Genomic DNA, 14,592 nt, shown 5'->3' with positions numbered 1-14,592 from the left:
TGTAGCGGTGAAATGGATGTCATCTGCGTGGGGGAATTCTTAGCTCGCTCCTTGTTTCCACGAGGAACTTCCACACCCCTCCAGAAGGGGGAGCAGTAGCAGAAAAGACAGCTCTGGTTCCACCTCTCTTCCTGGTGGAGGAGGGCGGGGTTGGTGGTGGTGGTGGTGGTGATGGTGAGCTCCTATGACTGGAAGGTGGGGAAATTTTGTCACTTGTATCCGTTGGACCACAAAAGCCAGAGGAATGGGCCCCTTTCTCTGTTACCTTTTTAGGACAGCCTGAACTCCACGGTAAAGGTGCCCGTGGCTGTAGACCTTCGTGGTGAGGTGACCAGGCTGGTCTGGCTTTGTCAGGCCAGGTTACGTCCTTGCTTCTTGATATTGAGACAGGAGACTGTCCTCTCTGCGGATAACTGAGCTTATCCCAGTGACCTGGTCTCACAAGCAGAAATAAACCATGAGCTCATCACTTCAGAATTCTGTTCCTGAAGTACCTGTTCTCGACACCCTAAGGAAGAATCTGCTGCATTTCTACACACTAAAATGAAATATCAGAAAGAGCACATTTAAACAAAAATCCCACTTAAGATTGCATAGGGATTTCCCTGGCCATCCAGTGGTTAAGACTTCACGCTTCCACTGCTGGGGGTGCAGGTTTGATCCCTGGTTGGGGAACTAGGATCCCATATGCCATGTGGCACAGCCAAAAAAATTAATAAGTAAAATAAATTTTAAAAAAAATCACAATAAAGAAAGCCCTAAGAATAAGCTTAACCAAGAAGGTGAAAGACGTATACTCTGAAAACTATAAAATATTGATGAAGGAAATTAAAGAGGATTCAAAGAAATGGAAAAAAATCTCCTGCCCTTCCACTGACCATTTGCTGTCTCTGTCATTTTGCCTTTTCCAAAACATTCTCCTGTAGCTGGAGTCATAGAGCATGTAGCCTTTTCAGTTAGCAATACACACTTTAAGGCTTTCAGTTAGCAATACACACTTCAGGGCTTCTCTTTGTCGCTTGATAGCTGTTTTTTTAAGACCACTGAAAAGCATGTCATTGTGTACATTACCACAGTGCTGTTTATCCATTCATCTATCAAAGGACATCTTGGTGGATTCTCATTTTTTTGGCAATTATAAATAAAGTTACTATACATATTTGTGCTCAGATTTTTGTGTGGATATGTTTTCAACTCATCTGGGTAGAAATCAGGAGCATGATTACTAGATTATATGGTAAGCCTTTTCTAGCTTTATAAGAAATTACCAAACTGTCTCCCATAGTGGTTGTACCAGTTTGCATTTCCACCAGCAATAAATGAGAGTGCCTCTTAATCTTCTTTTTGTAAAAAATTTATTTATATGCTTGTCTCTTGTTAATCTGTAAAATATTTGTTTTTATTTATTTATTTGGCTGCACTGGCTCTTAGTTGCAGCATAAAGGATCTTCAGTCTTTGCTGCAGCACGCAGGGTCTTTGGTTGTGGTGTGTGAACTCTTGGTTGCCACATGTGGGATCTAGTTCCCTGACCAGAGGTTGAACCCAGGCCCTGCACTGAGACCATGGTCTTAGGCACTGGACCACCAGGGAAGTCCCTTCGTCTTCTTCCTCTCCAGTATTTGGTGTTTTGATTTTAGCCATTCTAACAAGTGTGTAATAATTCACTGTTGCTCGAATATACAGTTCCCTCATGTTTTTTCATATGCTAATCTTCCATCTGTATGTGTTCTTTGGTGAGATCTATTTTTGAAATTTTGGTTTTTTTTTTTGTTATAGTGTTTTGTTTTAGCATTGTCACTATATGTGATTTTTAAGCATTAAAAAATAGAAGTATAGTTGCTGTTCAATATTACATATGTACAATATTACATATCACGGGTGTACACTAAAGTGATTCACAATTTTTAGAAGTTAGACTCCAGTTATAGTTATTACCAAATATTGCCCCTGTTCCCTTATTATTAATATATCCTTGTAGCTTATTTTATCAGAGAAGGCAATGGCACCCCACTCCAGCACTCTTGCCTGGAAAATCCCATGGGTGGAGGAGCCTGGTAGGCTGCAGTCTAGGAGGTCGCTAAGGGTCAGACACGACTGAGCGACTTCACTTTTCACTTTCTTGCATTGGAGAAGGAAATGGCAACCCACTCGAGTGTTCTTGCCTGAAGAATCCCAGGGATGGCAGAGCCTGGTGGGCTGCCATCTATGGGGTCTCACAGAGTCGGACACGACAGAAGCGACTTAGCAGCAGCAGCAGCTTATTTTATACCTAATAGTTCCTACCTCTTAATTCCCTACCTCTACCTTGCCCCTCTGTCTCCCCACTGGTAATCACTAGTCTGTGTTCTCTAAATGAGATCGATTTTTTTTTTAACTTTAAAAATCATTGTAGGAAGCAGCAGTAGACCCGCCCCTATTTTGCCACCGACCACAGATAGATAAGATACCTGCAGAGAAGCTGTTCTCCACTGAGCTGCCGACACACAGCAGTGCAGACTCTGAGACAAGGAAACTAGCAACACTGAAAACCTCCAGAAGGAGGGCTCTCATTAAGGTAGGTATTAATAAGCATCCTTGGGAAAGAAAGATGTAAGAAGCGAGGATAGTTTTATGTCCTTGGGGGAGAGGCCGGGAGTTCAGAAATCTGGCACGAGAGGTGACACTTTTCTTTGCATATCCCCAGTGTTTACAAACCCTGCTTATGTCTCAGTGCCTGTCCATAGCAGTCTACTGGAGAAAAGCAAGCCATGCCGTTTTTCTCTGCAGGATGCTAGGAGGGTGTCAAAGCTCCTCCAAGAGTAGGGAAGGTAGAAGATTCTGCCTATCCTCAGGCATCTGGCGAGGAATCTGTCCTAACGCTGCGTGCATTGCGTCTATGACAGGAAGGCACGTAGGTATTGTTCTGAAGGAACAAAGCTGGCAAGCAAATTTCATCCTTGACTAGATGCTTTCTTAAATGACCACAGGCACATTCCACCAAACCCTGAAAAGCCTTCTTGGCCTCCTTCTCACAAACTGAAAAGCCTCCTTTTCAGTTTGAAAAGCAAGTCCAAGTTTACTCTGCTACAAAGTAATCTAGAACTTGGAAGTCAGATGGTCTAGATGCTAAAAGATTGTAGCTTTTTTACTCTTTTTTTTTTTTTTTTTAAACCCACAGTGAAGTACAGAAAAGAACAAGGATTTGGAGAAGACAGATGCAGTTTTTGAGTCCTGGCTCTGTTACCTCACCCTTTGTGTAACTTCAGGTACTGGACAAAAGCTGAGATTCAGGTATGATTATAACTCCAGAAAGAGAAAGGAGATGTTAGTGCCTGCTTCACAGGGATGCAAGAGGTATAAATGAGGTGATGTATGTAAAATTCTTGGTGCACTGTGATAAATGGTAGGGCTCGCTAATACTTTCCACAGATTTTAATGATGAAGGAACATAGCCAGGAATGTGGAGTGGATAGGAAGGATCTAAGGAAGAAAATGGGTTGAAGACTTTCTCTTATCTCAGGATATTAGGAGAGCAGAATAGAAGGACCATGAACTGAAAAATTGTTTTTTAAAGTAACTGTAAAAGACAAGTGAGGAGGAAGATGTAGGAGGGGAGACTCCTGTTTTGAAAGATGCTAGCCACATAAAAAAGAGATCCACCTCCATACTTCAGAAACTGTCTTAAAATCTATTTTGTGTATATACTTAGGTGAAATCAATATCTTTAAAAATGGCTAACTTGATTCGCATTTCAAATTATAGAAATGTGGCATGGTGGAGAGGGATGTCTGAGTGTCCAATAATCAAATGCCTTGGAAAAATCATTAAGTCTGGATCAAAATTGCCTTGAATGTAAATATCAGTTTGAGGCGAATGATCATGTTTCAAATGTTGAATCTTCCCTTCACGCTGTTTATCTCAGTTACAGAAGAAAGGAAGGGAGGAAAAGGTAAAGAATCAAAAGCAAATATGGCAATATGCTGGCAGTTGCTAATTCTGAGAGGTAGAACTATAGGTATTTAAGTTTTCTTGGCATATTTTGGCTTTTCTTATCCCACCAAATCCCTCTGTATTAGTTAGCCTGGGAAGTTTTCAACTTTTTAAAATGCAAATAGGCTTTACTTTCTAGAGAAGTTTTAAGTTTACAGAAAATTTGCGTAGAAAAGGCAGAGAGGTCCCAAGGTGGAGGTGGTGGTGGTGGTTTAGTCACTAAGTTATGTCCGATTTTTTGCGACCCCCATGGACGATATAGCCCGCCAGGCTCCTCTGTCCATGGGATTTTCCAGGCAAGAATGCTGGAGTGAGCTGCCATTCCCTTCCCCAGGGTATCTTCCTGACCCAGGGATCGAACCCAGGTCACCTGCATTGCAGGCAGATTCTTTACCAACTGAGCCACAAGGAAAGCCCCAGAGAGGTTCCATATAGCCCCTGTATTATTATTCTGTTTAAGCTGCCATCACAAGATGCCAGATGGCTTAAATGACAGGAGCTTATTTTCTCACAGTTCTGGGGCTAGAAGTCCAAGGCAAAATACTGACAAACTGGATTTCTGGTGAGAGCCCCTAGGGCCGCCTTTACACTTGGCTGTCGTCTCACAAGGACACGGGTCCAATTGGATTAGGGCCCCATCTGGTGACCTACGTTAGATCCTCATTGGACTGTCTCCAAGTTGAGTGACACTGGGGGTGTCTTGGTCAGTTTGGGCTCCTATAAACAGAATGCCATAGACTGGGTGGCTGACAACAACAAAATTTATTTATCACACTTCTAGAGTCTGGGAAATGCAAGATCAAGGCACCCAATGCAAGATCAAGGCACCAAGTTCTAGGGAGAGCCTTCTTCCAGGATGCTAACTGCCTAATTCTCACTGTATCCTCACACACTCTAGAGCAGAGAGAGGAAGCAAGCTCTCCTGTTCTTCTCATAAGGGTATTCATCCCATTCATGAGGGTGGAGCCCTCATGCGTGTGGGCATGCTAAGTTGCTTCAGTCATGTCTGACTCTTTGCGACCCTATGGACTGTAGCTCACCAGGCTCCTCTGTCCAAGGGATTCTCCAGGCAAGAATACTGGAGTGCATTGCCATGCCCTCTTCCAGAGGATCTTCCCACCTCAGGGATCGAACCTGTGTCTCTTACATCTACCTGTATTAGCTGGCGGGTTCTTTAACTGGCACCACCCGGGAAGCCCTGCACCCTCCTGACCTCACCTAATTCGATCACTTTCCAAAGGCTCCACCTCCTGATACCACCACAATGGGGGTAAGGTTTCAACACACAAAGTTTGGAAGGACACATTTAGTCCATAACAGGGCTTTAGGGCTTCAACATATGAACTTGGTGGGGAGCGGTGGGGCACAATTCAGTCTGTATTTTTAAATTAAAAATATCGCTAAGAAATGAATGTCTCTTAGGAGCCTCTGTGGCTGGCCTCCTCCTGCCTTGATGGATTACACACTTGAGCCCAACTTGACAACAGTAACTGACTTCTACTATCCCGACATCTACTCGAGCCCCTGCGATGGGGAGGGGAGAGACAGCAAGCTGCTTCTCGCCGTCTTCTACTGCATTCTGTTTGTATTTGGTCTTCTGGGGAACAGCCTGGTCATCCTAGTCCTTGTCAGCTGCAAGAAACTGAGGAGCGTCACGGACATATACCTCCTGAACCTGGCCCTGTCTGACCTGCTTTTTGTCTTCTCCTTCCCCTTTCAGACCCACTATCAGCTGGACCAGTGGGTATTTGGGACCGTAATGTGCAAGGTGGTCTCTGGCTTTTATTACATCAGCTTCTTCAGCAGCATGTTCTTTATAACCCTCATGAGTATGGACAGGTACCTGGCAGTTGTCCACGCTGTATATGCCTTGAAAGTGAGGACTATCGGCACGGGCACAGCCCTGAGTCTGGTGGTGTGGCTGACTGCCCTCGTGGCCACCAGCCCGTTACTAGTATTTTACCAAGTGGCCTCCGAAAATGGCATCCTACAGTGTTACTCGTATTACAATCAGCAGACGCTGAAGTGGAAGATCTTCATCCACTTTGAAGTGAATATCTTAGGCCTGCTGATCCCGTTCAGCATCCTGATGTTCTGCTATATCCGGATCCTGCACCAGCTGAAGAGCTGCCAGAACCACAACAAGACCAAGGCCATCAAGCTCGTGCTCATCGTGGTGGTTGCCTCCCTACTCTTCTGGGTCCCTTTCAACACGGTCCTCTTCCTCACTTCCCTGCATGACCTGCACGTCTTGGATGGATGTGTCGTGAACCAGCAGCTGACCTACGCCACGCATGTCACAGAAACCATTTCCTTCACCCACTGCTGCGTGAACCCTATTATCTATGCATTCATGGGTGAGAAGTTCAAGAAACACCTATCAGAACTATTTCGGAAGAGTTGCAGCCACATCTTCGTCTACATAGGGAGACAGGTCTCTAGGGAGGCCTTGGAAAAATCATCCTCGAATCATCACTCCACTCGCTCCTCCACCATAGACTACATTCTGTGAGTCTGTGCAGGGCAGAGCAACCCTCTGCCTCCATCACTCACCTTCTTGAAATAGAAATGATTCACGCTGGAGTTGGAGGCTACTTTGAAGGGAGACTGTTAGAAATCTGGTTACAGACATAAGACTTCTTTCATGATATTCGGTGAATTACTACTACTGCAAGTCAACCCTCTCAACTTTCAAAGACTTTGTCACTATTTTCTAAAAATAGTCTATAAGTTTCACTGTGTTAGCTATAGGGATTCCCCCCCACCAAGGTTTTGGAGTATCTTTATCAAATACCAGATTAAATTTTATCAAATGCTTTCTCCTTATCTATTGAGGTGATCATGTAGTTTTCCTCCATTATTCTGTTAATTTCATGAACTATATTGATAGGTTTTCTTATTTTAAATCAACCCATGTTTTCCCTAGAAAAAATGACCTCATGTTTATGGTCATTTTAACAATAAACAATTGGATTCTCTTGGGATTTTTGTATCCGTGTTCATGAGCAATACTGACCCACAACACTTGTGATGTAGGAAGGGCCTCGGATCTTGAACCATGCTGGCCTTGCTCAGGACATTGCAAGGGACACCTTGGATTTCCTGTCCTGGACCCTGCTCCTCACTTACAAGCTGGCCTGAGGCAGCATCTCTGCATGTCAAGGCAGACACGTGTGAGATAAGGTTGAAGATGGTGATGACGGTGCTTTCTGTCTTGCCTGCTCCATAGACCTACCCGATGTCCCATCTATAGCCTATAAATATCTTTGTACACATAAAAGTTTGTTATTACTATAATAAAAATACACAGCCTTTAACATTTTACTAGCTGTGCAGTTTTGGGCGATGTATTTTAACTGTTCTGTGCTTCAGTGTCTTTATATGTAAATGCAGATATTAATAGCAATAATGCATACCTCTGATTTCTGTGAAACTGTTATGCAAGGTTATGAAGCTGTGTTCTAATGCCACCTACTGTTCACTCACTGGGAGTAACAAGAGTCCCCTAAAGGAGGGTGGAAAGAATGGGAGCCCATACCTGTGTGTATCTGGTGTATGTGTGTGTGGTATGTTAAGAATTTGTCAAGGAAAGGCTGAAAAACTGTTCCAGATTAAAAGAGGCTAAAGACATGACAATTAACTGAAATATATGATCTTAAATTGGATTCTGGGTTGGTGGAGGGGGAATGCTCTGAAAGACAGTTTGGGGACGATTGGTGAACTTTTAATTTGGGCTGTTTATGAGATAACATTGGAGAAGGCAATGGCACCCCACTCTAGTACTCTTGCCTGGAAAATCCCATGGGCTGAGGAGCCTGGTGGGCTGCAGTCCAGGGTGTCGCTAAGAGTTGGACATGACTGAGCGACTTCACTTTCACTTTTCACTTTCCTGCATTGGAGAAGGAAATGGCAACCCACTCCAGTGTTCTTTCCTGGAGAATCCCAGGGACGGGAGAGCCTGGTGGGCTGCCGTCTATGGGGTCACACAGAGTCGGACTCGACTGAAGGGACTTAGCAGCATGAGATAACATTAAGTATTAAAATTGATAAAACAGAGAAACAGAAAGAACAGCAGGTAGGGGTAGAAAGTGCAACAATTAGCGTTACTTGTTAACTACCTACTTAGGACATAAACCCCATGATGTCATCGACTTCACCTCTTTTATTCACTCCTGTGCCCCCAGAGTCTGGAACAGTTCCTGGCACGTAGTATGCGCCTAATTAACATTTGTCAGATGAATAAATGAACTGGCCTCTGAAACAAGACACAGTTAAGAACAGGGTGAGGTATCAAAGCCGTCTGTCCTTCCACGCAGAGACTGAGGTTATCCGCTCTGGCTCCTGCTTACTGTTTGTCATCCCGGTGAACCTGACCTGCAAAACATTCTGATTGACCCAGTTGTTCCAGGCACACAGCCAGAAATACATCTGGCAACTCCCCAGATCAAATACATGTGTAACTTACTAATCCACAATTGCCTAATGTCCTTTCTAGTTCCACTCCCCACTGCTTGGCCTGATGCAGGAGAGGGACGTGGGACAGCTTGGCCCTCAGAGGACCCACACAGGCTCTGATTGGCTGAGTCCGAGCCTCAGGTCTGTGCTCAATTACCAGGAGGAAGGCTTGCCTTTGGCAGAAGGTTCAGTTGGCACATCTCGGTTGGACATCATGCTGCAGAGAGGTCTCAGGTGGCTGGTGAGGCCCCGACAGGCAGCATGCCTTCTCCCAGCCCTGGCTAGCCAGCCCCAGATGCTCCGGTCAGCCTGGATGCCAGCCCTACTCATCACTGTGAGTACCCACGTTGCATCCAGATGCGGGTCACTGTGAGTGTGGTCAGAGTTTCAGATCGAGGGAGCTACAAGGGACCTTAGGGTCCTTTGACAGATGAGAACCCAGAGCCAGGACTTCTGATTCCTAGAAGATGCTTATGCCACTTGGCCGTTTCATCCTGTATGGAGGGGTGCACCCTCAGACTGGGAACTTAGCGACAATATTTGGAGGCCCTCCAGTCTTACTGACCCTGCTGAACCTTTCCCATATGGTTAAGTGGGGTTGCCGAGCCCCAGAGTGAGCAAGTGAGCAGAATCAGGGAAAGAGAATCTCATTAATGGTGACTCAAGGGAAAGCAGTGGTTACTGTTTAACATAACATTTTCTGGACAAAAAAGAGGCGAAACTAAAAGAAAATTGTGGGCAAGAGTCAAGATGAGGGAGTAGGAGGACAAGGAATTCGTGTCTGCTCATAAGTAGGAACACCTACTAGGTGCTGGAGGGGGGTCCCTGGACAGCTACGGAGATGAGAGGAATCCCCATATGACGGGGTAGGATGTGGAAGGGAAGGAGGAAAGCAAGAAAGGTGGAGATGGGATGCCCCTCACGGGGGCTGGGGTAGGGGAGAGGTTCCCATGCTTGGATGGGGCCTACTCATGGCGAGGTGATCAGCAGAACAGAAAGGGAGCTTTGAGGGACTGGAGGATCATCAGAAAATGTGACCAGCATCTTCCCTGCCCACTTTGGCCCCAACAAGTCTGCTGTGGTCACAGGTCTGAACCCCCACCCGTCAGGGTCCCCTCTGGCCTCCTGGGTCTTGGGCTTGATTCCTTCCCCCCACCGGACTCCCCAAGGTCACTTCCCGGGCCTGAGTCCTCCCCCAGCCCAAGTTTTCTTTCAGCTGTGCCAGCCCGGTAGGAGCAAACACAGTCAGCTACCTTTTGAACTTCTTAGGTCTCAAGAAGTCACCTCCATTCCAATTCAAAGGATTATTCCCTCCCGAACTCCGGCTGGAGCCCCATCATGGTGAGGCTGTACAATGAGCTCATGGAGAAGACTGTGGATGGGACATGGATGCGACTTCCCGGTTACTGTCACTCTTGGCAGTTCCTTAAAGAGGGGGACCTAGCTAGGATCGCTAAAGTTGTCCCTGGTACGTTCACACCCCTGTATTAGGAGCGCTTCACCAGGGCTGGAGGAGGGCTCTGGAGAGTGCAAGACTGTTGGCAAAACTTTGCTTCTGTGGGTGCATTTTCCTCGGAGAGCTCCTCACTCCAGCCCAGTTCCCACACCTCCCGTGTGGCCTGCATTAGCCTGAAAGTCAGGTGTGAGGCAGTCTGGACATGGTGATCCTAGATTCATACACTATCAGGCTAGAAAAGGAATGTGGAGGCCGTCTAGTTCAACCCGCTCATTTTACAAGTGAGAAAACTGAGGTCTGGAGAGGCAACAAAGCGAATTTTTGGCAGAGACTGGACTAGAGTCAGGGATTCCTGGCTCCCAGATTAGTGCTCTCTCCACCCCTGTCTGCAGTCACCCCTGGCGTCTCCTTACACCTGCCAGCCCCACCATCTCCTGTAGACCAGACAGGTGCAATGTCAGTGAGGAATTGGGAAGAGGCGGTGCCTGGGATTAAGGGCCAGTGCCTTCACCTTGGTATACCCAGTTTTGGCAGCTCAGTGATGCTACAGGGGGCAGGATCTTACTGACCTCTGGGGCCAGGAGCCAGAATCTACTGGGGACAGAATTCGTGCTCCCTCTAGTGGTCAGCTGAGCTGAGCTCTTGAACCAGTCAGATAGATGGAAAACAAAAGATGAAGAGCCGCGTTCAAGAGACAGGAGGAACCAGCCGGAAGTCTTTTATTTATAGTCTATACTTATATACTGGAGAAGGCAATGGCACCCCACTCCAGTACTCTTGCCTGGAAAATCCCATGGACGGAGGAGCCTGGTGGGCTGCAGTCCATGGGGTCGCTAAGAGTCGGACATGACTGAGCGAGTTCACTTTCGCTTTTCACTTTCACGAATTGGAGAAGGAAATGGCAACCCACTCCAGTGATCTTGCCTGGAGAATCCCAGGGACGGGGCGGGGGGGGCGGGGGGGGGAGCCTGGTGGGCTGCAGTCTCTGGGGTCACACAGAGTCGGACACGACTGAAGTGACTTAGCAGCATACTTATAGACTATGTTTATAGTATATAATTTTATATACCTAAGCTGTCATTCAGAATTCTGCTTTGAGGGGAATTCCCTGGTGATGCAGTGACTGGGACTCTGCCTTTTCACTGCCAAAGGCATGGGTTCAATCCCTGGTCAGGGAACTAAGATTTCATAAGCCATGCTGCCAAAAAAAAAGAAAAAAGAAAGAAAGAAAGAAAAGAAATTCTGCTTTGAGATTCTTGGCAAAAAAGGTGTTTGATAAGTATTGGATGGGCTGCGTTAGTCATTCAGTCGTGTCCAACTCTTTGCAAACCCACGATCTGTACAGCCTGCCAGGCTCCTCTGTCCGTGGGATTCTCCAGGCAAGAATACTGGAGTGGATTGCCATTCCCTTCTCCAGAGGGTCTTCCTGACCCACGGATCGAACCCTGGTCTCCCCTGCTTTGCAGGCAGATTCTTTACCCTTTGAGCTTCAGGGAAGTCCTTAAGTATTGGATATTGGAGGCTTAACCTCTAATTAGGGGCTCTAAATTATCCCCATTTCCCTCGGAAGTCATACAGTATAAACAAATCTCACTGAGAGTTCAGGCCTGTGGCAGTGAGAGGAGACACATACACGTGTTCTACAAAAAGGACTGTCGCCGGCTTACTCCTAGATCTGCCACAATCGATGCATTCGGATTAGCGTTTGTTATTCAGCTGATGGGAACAGTGGTGTCCTGAATTCACAGGCAGTTGGCTCCTCACTGCCCCTCACACCACTGACCTCGTCCTCCCCTTGGAAGCTGCTCTTCTCAGTCAGAAGTTTACGGGACCATGCCCGGGTTGGCGTGCCCATGGGAAGCTGAGGGCAGTGGGTTTCCTGGGACCTACTCTGGTCGGGTGCTTTCTACCCCGGAGACCACACCGCCCTGAGGATCAGACTCCTGCCTGAGGTCTTTCTTATCGAATCCACTCTTCCCTCCAGTCCAAACAGTAGAAGACGCCCGCTTCTTTCTCCGGATCACAGAGATGGAGCGACTCGGCTTTGAGTATGTCGTCTTCCACAATGACTCTGAGAAGAAGTGTGTCTGCTTGTTCCAGCCTGGGCCCCTCCTGGAGGGGCTGCCTGGGTGAGGCATACAGGCTTGTCCCAGCCAGCTGCTCAAATGGGCTTCATCTTGGTCCAAGAGCAGGTGGTGGGTGAGAGCCCAGCTGGGGGTCCCTGGTTCCCTTCAGCAGGTTCTTGGTTGGTGGGTGATGGTTTAGTCACTGAGTCGTGTCCGACTCTTGCAACCCTGTAGGCAGTAGTCTGCCAGGCTCCTCCGTCCATGGGATTTTCCAGGCAAGAATACTGGAGTGGGTTGCTATTTCCCTCTCCAGGAGATCTTCCTGACCCAGGGATCGAACCTGGGTCTCCTGCATTGGCAGGTGGATTCTTCACCAACTGAGCCACCCTTAGATTCTTGGTTACCTCAGCCTTATTCTGCTGGCTCCCTGGGCAGCGAGGCCCTGCCAATCCCTCAGTGATCCACCCAAGGTGTGGCCTCTCCCTGTTAAGAACTTCCTTAACCTCCTAAATGGCAGTGGAGTAAGCAGTGGAAGTTAGAAATGAGAAGGGGGAAAGCTATTCTTGTTTGGTGCTAGTATATGTCATACCCTTTACATGAAGCTTTGGCTGTATTAATTTCATACTCACAAAAATTCCTAGGAGATGTTCCTCTCTTACAGATAAAGACGCAAATGGCCCAGGTGGTTCTGTGACTGAGGTCACATGGCTAGAAACATGAGGTTTAGACTTAGGGCTCTCTGCCTGTGAAGCCCATGCTTTCTTCACAGTACCATGCTAGTTCCCCCAACACCAACCCAGAAGGGAATACAAGGTTCATCAAAATTTGTGGTTGGGGCCGGTGGTGGGGTGGGGGCTTCTGCTTCTAGTTCATTCTCTTCTAAGCTGGTGTGACTCACTTCAGACGGCAGTGTTTGCTTCCCCTGCACCTGCTCTGCGCTCACATCTCTGCTCTAAACGGATCGGTAGAAGGGTCTGGTCCTGGATTGCGGGGAACCCTTCAGCACATTGCCTCACCGGAAACTGGCCGTGCGGAGTGGAATCCCGGGTGACTCTCTCCTTCCCTTTCTCCCCTTGTCTGGCCCTGCAGGATTATCCATGGTGGCGCGCTGGGGACCATGATAGACACCACGCTGTTCATGACGGCCTATTGCAGTGCCAATGCGGTCTTCACCGGGACCATGACCATCACCTTCAAGAGGTCTGTCTCCTCCCCTGGGTTCCAGCTAGGAGTAAGCTGGCACGGGCTTATTCCAGGTGTTATGATGGAAGATAAGAGCTCGTGTAGCAATCCTGAGTACAAAGAGGAGTTTCGACTTTTGATTTTCTCATGGGCCAACCTAAACTTGTTAGATGTTCCCTTTTCATCCAAGTTCAAGGTGATGAGCTTGAACGTGGGTTACGTGTTCCGACATAAAAATACACTACACAAGACAACGATAAACTACTTTTGGCCACCTCTGATTTAAAGAAAGCCAACCCAGGTGCCTGTAAATATTTAACTCAGTCCACAAATAATTACTGGGCTGCTATTGAAATGATCATTCCTGACACGTGATTTATTTGTTGTTAAACTCGCACACATTATTTTGTCCAATCTTTACTGTAATCCCGGGAGGTTGGTACCATTATCTCCAGCTTGACGAATGAAGAAGCTGAAGCAAACACACAGCTAGCAGGCGACAAACACAAAGGCCCTGACATCTTGGCCCTTGGAGTAGACGCCCAGGACCCCGACTCTGGTAGCCTCCAACCCCTGTAGGGTCATCCCCCCCACCTTTCTCAGAAACCAGGCTACCAGCCACTCGCCCCACTGCCCTCTCCTAGCCCAATCACCCTCGGCTCAGTGGTGAGGCTGGAGGCAAACATCACTGGCGTGGAAGGAAGAAAGGTGTTTCTCTCTTGCGAAGCCCAAAGCAGCGACAGGACCGTCCTCTTTGCCGAAGCTTCTGGTAAGGCCATGAGAATTCTTTTTTTCCTGCTGTTGGTGCCCATCCTTGTGACAGGCACAGAGGGTGGCTGTCCCAGCACCTGCCCTGGGAGACTCTTACAGGTGCTCACATGGAGAGGAGCCTCTGTAAGGTATAGGATAGAGACCACCATGAAACTCTCACTCACCTCCCTGGGAGACTACCAGTCAGAAAGGGGCTTATGAGGATGGGTGGGGAGGCTGTGGCAGCAGAATGTGCTTGGTATCTCCTCTCCTGGCTTGCAAAAGGCAAAAGCAGGCTCATTGCTTTGACAACAATAGAGGGAATTTAGATATTTCCAGAAGCAGCTCTGGCTCCAGGCAGACAGGAAAAGTCTCCCTGAACTGGATTTTCCTGAAGGCAAAACCTGGGAGCCACTTATCTCTGTGTTCTTCACCATTCCAGCCATCTTCTTCCAAATGAAGTGATACAGGTGCAACGCACCATCGGCTCATCTCCTCCTGGCTCAGAGGGCAGCAGACCAAAACTTCCTTTGGAACAGTGTCTGTCTCTCCACCCATCTCCAGCTGCCAGTGTTTACCCCAGCCCTTTCCTCCTCAGATGGCGAAAACTCCTCCAGCTGTCAGAGCTTGTTATGAATAAACTTTGAAAAGGGATACCATCTATTCAAATGGACATACGTGCATTTCTTCCTGCATAGAGAGGTCTATGGTCA

General features: G+C 47.4%; 2 protein-coding genes across 3 annotated transcripts; both read left to right on the top strand.

Annotated features, from left to right (window-relative positions):
• Positions 1–2,341: 2,341 nt before the first annotated feature.
• Positions 2,342–7,297, top strand: CCR8 (C-C motif chemokine receptor 8). Of its 2 annotated transcripts, none has more exons than XM_040246194.1 (3): positions 2,342–2,555; positions 3,159–3,246; positions 5,393–7,297. In XM_040246194.1, the coding sequence occupies exon 3, from the start codon at positions 5,424–5,426 to the stop codon at positions 6,480–6,482; it is 1,059 nt and encodes a 352-aa protein (XP_040102128.1). In that variant the 5' UTR covers positions 2,342–2,555; positions 3,159–3,246; positions 5,393–5,423; the 3' UTR covers positions 6,483–7,297. The 2 variants fall into 2 exon arrangements, with proteins under 2 accessions (XP_040102128.1, XP_040102127.1); XM_040246193.1 differs by having other exon boundaries at positions 3,159–3,271.
• Positions 7,298–9,694: 2,397 nt separating this feature from the next.
• LOC120867798 (acyl-coenzyme A thioesterase THEM4-like) lies at positions 9,695–14,552 on the top strand. Its single transcript, XM_040246192.1, has 5 exons — positions 9,695–9,893; positions 11,866–12,010; positions 13,037–13,147; positions 13,774–13,898; positions 14,322–14,552. Exons 1-5 carry the CDS (start codon positions 9,764–9,766, stop codon positions 14,342–14,344), a joined length of 534 nt encoding a protein of 177 aa, XP_040102126.1. The 5' UTR covers positions 9,695–9,763; the 3' UTR covers positions 14,345–14,552.
• Positions 14,553–14,592: the final 40 nt, after the last annotated feature.

This window comes from Oryx dammah, unplaced genomic scaffold (genome assembly GCF_014754425.2).
Source record: "Oryx dammah isolate SB20612 unplaced genomic scaffold, SCBI_Odam_1.1 HiC_scaffold_9, whole genome shotgun sequence".
NCBI classification, from domain to species: Eukaryota; Metazoa; Chordata; class Mammalia; order Artiodactyla; family Bovidae; genus Oryx; species Oryx dammah.
The sequence above is the reverse complement of the archived record's forward strand: the minus strand, read 5'-3'. Positions and strand labels throughout refer to the sequence as shown.

Excerpts from the sequence above, each read along its gene's own strand:
- LOC120867798 (XM_040246192.1), top strand. The coding sequence starts at position 9,764 with ATGGTGAGGCTGTACAATGAGCTCATGGAGAAGACTGTGGATGGGACA. Across the intron at positions 9,894-11,865 it reads GATCGCTAAAGTTGTCCCTG|TCCAAACAGTAGAAGACGCC; the intron begins GTACGTTCACAC and ends TCTTCCCTCCAG. Across the intron at positions 13,148-13,773 it reads ATGACCATCACCTTCAAGAG|CCCAATCACCCTCGGCTCAG; the intron begins GTCTGTCTCCTC and ends GCCCTCTCCTAG.
- CCR8 (XM_040246194.1), top strand. The coding sequence starts at position 5,424 with ATGGATTACACACTTGAGCCCAACTTGACAACAGTAACTGACTTCTAC.